General features: G+C 38.8%; 1 protein-coding gene and 1 non-coding gene across 2 annotated transcripts; both read left to right on the forward strand.

The window, feature by feature from the left end:
- Positions 1 to 593: 593 nt before the first annotated feature.
- RPS20 (ribosomal protein S20) lies at positions 594 to 3,155 on the forward strand. The gene is made up of 4 exons (XM_070942276.1): positions 594 to 725; positions 2,290 to 2,389; positions 2,750 to 2,823; positions 2,927 to 3,155. The coding sequence occupies exons 1-4, from the start codon at positions 723 to 725 to the stop codon at positions 3,107 to 3,109; spliced, it is 360 nt and encodes a 119-aa protein (XP_070798377.1). The 5' UTR covers positions 594 to 722; the 3' UTR covers positions 3,110 to 3,155.
- Positions 2,623 to 2,687, forward strand: LOC139316090 (small nucleolar RNA U54). The gene has a single exon (XR_011600340.1). It is a non-coding gene; the product is annotated as a small nucleolar RNA U54 (small nucleolar RNA).
- Positions 3,156 to 7,441: the final 4,286 nt, after the last annotated feature.

The following is a 7,441-nucleotide window of genomic DNA, read 5'->3' on the forward strand; positions in this document are numbered from 1 at the left end:
TGCACCAAAGACAAATTTCTTGTGTGTCCAATCACACTTGGCCAATAAAGAATTCAATTCAATTCAATTCAATTCTCTATTCTGTTCTGTAGCTTCCTTGGTGGACATTAAGGTCTAATCGGTGTTTCTTAACATCAATCAAGTTTAAGATGAATGGACTCCAACTTCCAGGATTGAAGTCTTGGGGGTTGAAGTACACACATCTTTAAACTTGATTGAGATTGAGAAACCACTGAGGTACTTGACACAATTACTCGAATTAGTGGCTACGGAGAGATTTCCTAACGGCTAATATAGCCTATTTTGACGCAGTTTTACTCTCCTCCAAAATAATTTTAAAAAGTGACAGGAGAGAACGCCACCATCTCCAGACGACGCTTCTCTCCCGCCAAGGCGAAAGAGACCCCTCCCTCCCCAAAAAACAGCCTTCGCTGTTTTCCGGCACCAATAGGAGCGGCCGCTCTCTCTGAGGCTACGCCTACAGATCTTCCACTACCCACTACGTTTCTGGGCCTAACGATATCAGTTCCGGTACAAAGGGCAAAGAGGCGGGGAATGGTTCTCCCTCAGACTATATAAAGATGCCCCTTGAGAGCGTGCTTCCTTTGGGCGGTTGTCTGTGCTGCGGTTCCTTCGTTGTTTCCTGACTCACCGCTGTTCCCTGGGCCTCTGGTGCTCACTTCGGCCGGGATTAAGTCGGTCAGGAAGGTTTCGCGGCAACTATGGTGAGAGGAGGAAGGGGAGAGCCCCGCGCCGAGGGCTGGGCTGGGGTAGAGTGGAGAGGATGTACGAACTCGAGCGGCAGGAGAACTCTTAGGCCGCCTGCCTGCCTGCGCCTGCGCCGTGCTCGCTGGCGGCTCGTGCCTTTCTCTGGCAGCCCAAAGGCGCTTCCTGACTCAGAAACTGGAGCAAGGCAAACCTGTTCGTTGGAGAGGAAAAAGGGCGAAGTCTTGTTATTAGCTATTCCTATGCTTGTCTTTTGTGATCCGAGGCGACTTTTTCGCCACTGGGCTTTGAAGTCCCGCGCAGGTCGGAAAGGTCTCTGCAGATGGTCCAGTACAGAAGTCTTCAAACTTGGCAGGTTTAACACTTGTGGACTTCAACTGCCAGAATTCTCCAGCCAACTATGCTGGCTGGAGAATTGTGGGAGTTGGTCCACAAGCTATGCTGTGGAGTTGAAATCCACAAGTTATGCTGGCTGGAGAATTCTGGGAGTTGAAGTCCACAAGTCTTAAAGCCTCCAAATTTGAAGACCTCTGGTCCAGTAAAACGCGTGGGAAGGGGCTACCTAAATACTTCATAGTAGGGCTTCACGACCACTAAGAAGAGAAAGGACAGAGTATGAAGGAGACATAGTTCTCAACCTATTTTTCATTGGGTGTTATTTCAAGGTTTCAGGGTGTGTTCCGATTTCTCAGAAGACTTAAAATGTATCCTGAATGAGAAACTAGAATTCTACCAAGCTAGGTATTTCCTGTGTCTCTCTCCTGCTCAGATATAAGTACTGCTGTATTTCTGCATTTGCAACACGAAAACCAAGAAGTTTTCAAAAACTGGGAAAAACTAATTTTTTTTCCACTTTAGTATGAAGACTGATAATAAGGATAATTAGAGAGAAAAAATTGTATCACGTCATTACAATTCTGTCAAATTATTGTTCCTTAATTTAAAAGTTTAAAGGTAAAACTTCAATGTTTGTATTTGAGAACATAGAACCTTGTTATAAGATAATAGATGGATTTCACAATTCTGGCTAAAATTATTGTTCAAAAAATAATTCAGTGCATTATGACAGATTTGTATATTACAGTCAATGTAGTTCACATTGCTTAATTAGTTCAAAATTGCATAATTTTGATTGTGCCTGATTAAAACAGTCCCTCAGTTATGACTTCCTCTTAGTATAAGCAAACTGAGCATCCTTCAATGGATAAGGGCAACCTGTTCTTCAAGGAATGCACAGACTGCTAAACAGTCTGGGAAAAAGTTTTATTGCAGATGCTCATCAAAAGAGCACAGGCAAATATTTATATACTAAGATGTCATTTCTCTTATTGTGTGAAGCCCTTCTCAACAAATCACAAAAGGCTGATAAACCTCTTTTTGAAAGGTTTTTCTAGCTTTCTTTGATAGTAAGGTCTGTCTATTACTCTACAGTTCCTAATGTGTAAGTAAGCCAATAATTGAACAGTTTCGTCCACAATTTCCTTTTTTGGGGGGCGGGAAGCGTTCCAGAAGTAGTTTGCTAATAGCTGAGTTGCTAATTTTCACTTTGGTGGTTTGTTATAGGCATTTAAAGATACCGGGAAGGCACCTGTGGAACAAGAAGTAGCAATTCATCGAATCAGAATTACTTTGACAAGTCGGAATGTGAAGTCTCTTGAAAAGGGTATGTCACAAAATAGAACAAACATTTTTAAATGGGTGGTAGTAGTTTACATGGTATTGTCCAAGCTTGTGTGTTCTTACATAGACATAGAGGTCTCAGAATAATTTTTATTGGCTCATATATTTTGTATTATTGAATCATATATAAAGTAGCATGATGTGTTTGGGCTTTGTATTTTTATTGATAGAGAAATAAAATGTTCTATATTGGTTATATTAGTGTTACTATATAGTTGGCAATGAGGACAAAGGCTTAATTGAATTACTATGATAAATTTATACGCTATTCTGAGCCAACATCCAAAGCAATGCTAAAGTGATCTGTATGTAACGTTTAGTTAAAATTCTTGCTTTTTTACAGTTTGTGCAGATCTCATCAGAGGTGCTAAAGAAAAAAATCTAAAAGTGAAAGGGCCTGTTCGCATGCCTACTAAGGTAATTAATTTGTGGAAGGTTTATTTTTTTCCTATATATCAAATTATTAAATTGTATTAGAAATAGTTTGGTTATTGAATACGTCTTTTTGCTTACATTTTAGACTCTGCGAATCACTACAAGAAAAACACCATGTGGTGAAGGTTCCAAAACTTGGGATCGTTTCCAAATGCGTATACATAAACGCCTCATTGATTTACACAGTCCTTCAGAGATTGTCAAACAGATAACTTCTATCAGCATTGAACCTGGAGTTGAAGTTGAAGTTACTATTGCTGATGCTTAAATGATTGTTACATGTATCAATAAAAGCTGTTAAGTTTTTATCATTACTAGTTGTGATAGTGACTTTATCATGAAGATTTGAGAAGTCTAGCTTACAAGTTTTAAGAAAGGAAAGTGGTGATCAAGATATCAATACAAAATTCTCTGGTTTATAAATTTGCAATGGTTTGTATAATTAAATAGACTAAATCTGTGATGGTGAACCTATGGCATACGTGCCCGAAGTGGCATACAGAACCCTCTCTGGGCATGTGCATTGTCACCAGTTGCTCTTCCGGGTTCCGGCGCATCAGTGCACCCTCCAGTTTTGTCACGCTGTGCCGAAAAGGTTAACCATCACTGGACTAAAACAATACACACACACACACATATGTATATATACTGGGATCAAAAAAATAATCTGATTCTTGGGTATTTAATTCTTCTGAAATAATTTCTATGATGGACAGTTTTAACTCTAAAAAAGGCACTAAATTTGTTGCGCATTGTAATCTAAACCCATTTTTTCCTTTTTTTTAAAACTATCCTGAGAGAGTTTAAAGAAATTGTTTTTTAAAAAACTGTTCCTGAGCTTTTTTTCTGAAGTCTCTAGAATACAGTATATTCTTTGATCATGGGGAGGTTGCAACAGTTGTGTGAAAAATCAGTCACTTTTTTCACTTTAAGTCAACTAATTAACTTACAACTAATAATAACAGCTAATAATAACAGCTGGAAGTTACAGCAGACTGAAAAAGTGACTTGTGACTTTTTCACACAACTGTTGCAGCAAACCCATGATTACATGATCAAAATTCGGGCATTTAGCAACTGGCATGTATTTATGACAATTGCAATGCTCTAAAATGGGACAAAAAAAGGCATAAAATGGGGCAAAGCCCACTTTCTTGCTCAGCAACAAATTTTGGGCTCAATTGTAAGTTGAAGACTGCAAATTAATTGGAGTTAAATAATAGGCAATTGTTTATTATACCTTGCAAAGAATGGCTGATTTTATTTGAAAAGAAAGGGATCTTTTGCTCCAAATAATAGACTTTTAAATCAACACTGAAAAAATCGCTTCATAAGCAGGTTCATCACAGATAAAAATACACATTTTGGTGGGTATAAACATTTCTCAAAAATGAATACAATTTTTAAGAAGACATCACAATTGGTTTCCATAACACTAACAACATTGTGAAATGGACTTGTCATGGATGTGTCTCCTTCCCTGTTAAGAGAATTATGTAGACAGTATTTTGAAAAACATTTACATTAGCAGTGATGTTGCATGCATAAACCACAAACTTTTTTAATTAAAGACTGGTAGAGCTTTGAAGTAAGCAACGATGGATGTTGAACTAAAATTTACTTGCTTATTCTATTGGACATTTGAAATAGTCATAATCTGAAGGATTGGTAGCTTCAGTAATGTTTGTTAATTATTACTCATTATATGTGAAAAATATTTTTGCCTAATGTTTTTAGGGCATTTTTGTTAGTTCAATTTTTTTATTTCTTTGTTAATGCCCTCTAGTGGATTATTGCAGCCACTGTAATTTTAAAAGAAACCAGACTAGTTCTAACTAACTGGCTGCATTGTATTTGAACTTTTCACAGGAATCTTTCCAGATGTTAACAGCTGACAAAAAAATGTTAATCTCATTCAGTGCTCATTTGCAGCAGGAGCTATATTGCATGCAGTACACTTGGATATTTATAGAAATATAACGCACTGGCATGTAAATACATATGCAAAATATTTTTCTAGCCATATAATTTAATAGTGGGAAATTTTGCATATTTCCTTGCAATATGAGGGGATTTGTCCTCATGTTCTCATAATGATAATGAGTGTTTTTGCCAAGTAGAATCAGGGAAGGGGATCGCGGGTTCGGGCGGCAAACCCGTGATCCCCTTCCCGATTCCAAACATGGGGTATGTGCAGAGACAAAAAAAAGTGTACCGTGTTTCAGGCGGCGGAACTGGCCAGGAGGAAAGAGAAGTGTCTGCTGAGAAGAAGGATGGGGGCGCGCGGCTCTGCAATGTGCAGAAAAACACTTTTAGGCGTCAGCACTACAATCTCCTCCCCGAATCCAAAGCACTTCCCAGTTCCCCGCTGCACATTGCAGGGGAACTGGCCGCCACCTGAAGCGCGACTTGAGTTTGCATTTTGGAATCCGGGCAGCGATGGCTGGAAAGGAGGAACGTTTCCCTTTAGAGGCTCCCATTCAGCTCGGTTTGGCTCCTGGGCGCAGAGAGGGTTAGGCAGCAGCGGCAGCGGCTCCTCACATTGCTGAGGAGTGAAGTCAGCGCGGCCAGAGGGGTGACCAGCCACAAATCGTGGCACCCGCCTTGTTCCCCAAAGCTGCTGGGCAGATTCCTCCGCCCCCACACTGTCCCGAAGAGGAAGGGTTTTCCTCAGGCTGTGCTCTGTCCCTCCCCCCAGAGGTGGGTTTCAGCAGGTTCTGACCAGTTCTGGACAACCGGTAGCGGAAATTTTGAGGAGTTTGGAGAACCGGAAAATACCACCTCTGATTGGCCCCACCCACATTTATTCTCTGCCTCCCAAGTCCCAGCTGATTGGGAGGAAATGGGGATTTTGCAGTATCCTTCCCCTGGAGTGGTGTAGGAATGGAGATTTTACAGTATCCTTCCCCTGCCATGCCCACCAAGCCACGCCCACAGAACCGGTAGTAAAAAAATTTGAAACCCACTACTGCCCAGCACAATTACTAAGCTATTAGGTTTTTTCTTCCCCTTTTCTCTTGTAGGAGCAGCTGCACCACGTTGTCGTCTGATAAATAGGTATTTTGTAATACTGTTGTTGTAAATGACTTGGAGCAGGCAATTGAGGAAGACCACTTCCCTCCCATACTCTAAACCAGTGTTTCTCAATATTACCAATTTAAGATGTATAGAATTCAACTCCCAGAATTTCCCATCCATTCCACACATCTTGAAGTTTCTAAGGTTGAGAAACACTCCTCTAAAAATGTTAAATATTGCACCTGCTCATATTAGCCAGAACCACTTTAATGGTTCCTTTGTTCTTTACGAAGTTTAGTCTGTTCTGAAGGTTCACTGAAACTACTACTTCAATAAAAAAAAATACTTCCAGTAAACATCTATGGACACACAAACTACACCTCTTTGCTGATAACTTCTAAGTATAAATGCTTATATGCAGTACATACAATATTAACAGCCCAATAACAACTTGTTTAGATAAAAGTCTGCTCAATTAAGCTTACAGTCAAGTGTGGAGATTACACAGCTGCCTCTCCCAGAGGTATCAGTAGGATATGGGGAGGGCATATAAGCATAAATTTACTTGCTGACTTCTAATTGGTCAGAGGCCCTTATATAAAACCTGAGGTACACAATAACTTTTGCTGGGAAACTTGGAGAAACATTTTTAAAAATCTTTAAATAGAAAGGAAGTGCTTCTATGTAACTTCCAGAGAAATCAAAACAGGTAAAATATTGTTCAGGAAAAAACCAGAAGTTTAAATATATCTCTAATAACTATAAATGTGTAGAGAAAAAGAGAGCCTTAATTATGCTTAATTATGCTCTAAAGAGACTCTAATGATACTTTTCTTGAAAAAGTTTGTGGCTAATTTGCCTGTGGTGATATACTCTAAGATATTTGTTTAAACCATGGTTTGTTAAATAACCTACAATGGCTGGGTTTACTCAACATATTAACCCATTATCAAACAAAGTAATTTAAGGTGTAATATTTGTGAAAGACCTAAAACAATCTTATATGAAGGTTAAGCCTGAAATGAGGAAAATACATAAAATATGTATCTGAATGAACAATTATAATTAAGGAATACATTTTCTGAACCATGTTCTCCTAACATATTCTAGAATTTGAATCAATGTGTAAAAAAGACAACTACTATGTGGGTTAGCTAGGTTCAGAAGCTCTTATCGACTATCCTTTGGAATTTTACTTGTGGAGAAAGGTTTACTAGTGGTTTATTTAATAACATGTTTTGTATTTTCACAAAGCCCTACCAGACTACCATAACGGGTCTAAAAAATTCTGAAAATTACTACAGGGCAATAATTTATTCTCGTCTTAGATCCTGTTTCTCAAATAATAATGTACCTTTAACTGGCTTCATTGATAGTTTGACATCTACAGGCTAGTACCCAATAATGCCAATTTGAAAGATGTGAATAGATATTTTCTACTATCTGAGACTGTTGCAAGTGGCTTGATATGAAGCCACTTTTCACTTCTGTTTATTAAATAATCCCACAAAGACTAGAAAGGAATCAAATGGAGTTTACAAATTCAAGCAGACATTCTTTGGTCTGGAATTCCATTCTTATG

The sequence above is a fragment of the Pituophis catenifer genome, unplaced genomic scaffold, assembly GCF_029215685.1.
Source record: "Pituophis catenifer annectens isolate HBS135680 unplaced genomic scaffold, rPitCat1.0.hap2 SCAF_3, whole genome shotgun sequence".
Taxonomy (NCBI): Eukaryota; Metazoa; Chordata; class Lepidosauria; order Squamata; family Colubridae; genus Pituophis; species Pituophis catenifer.

Bases quoted from the DNA above. Each gene is read 5' to 3' on its own strand.
- RPS20 (XM_070942276.1), top strand. The intron at 2,390-2,749 runs GTATGTCACAAA...GCTTTTTTACAG, and splicing joins TGTGAAGTCTCTTGAAAAGG to TTTGTGCAGATCTCATCAGA. The intron at 2,824-2,926 runs GTAATTAATTTG...CTTACATTTTAG, and splicing joins CTGTTCGCATGCCTACTAAG to ACTCTGCGAATCACTACAAG.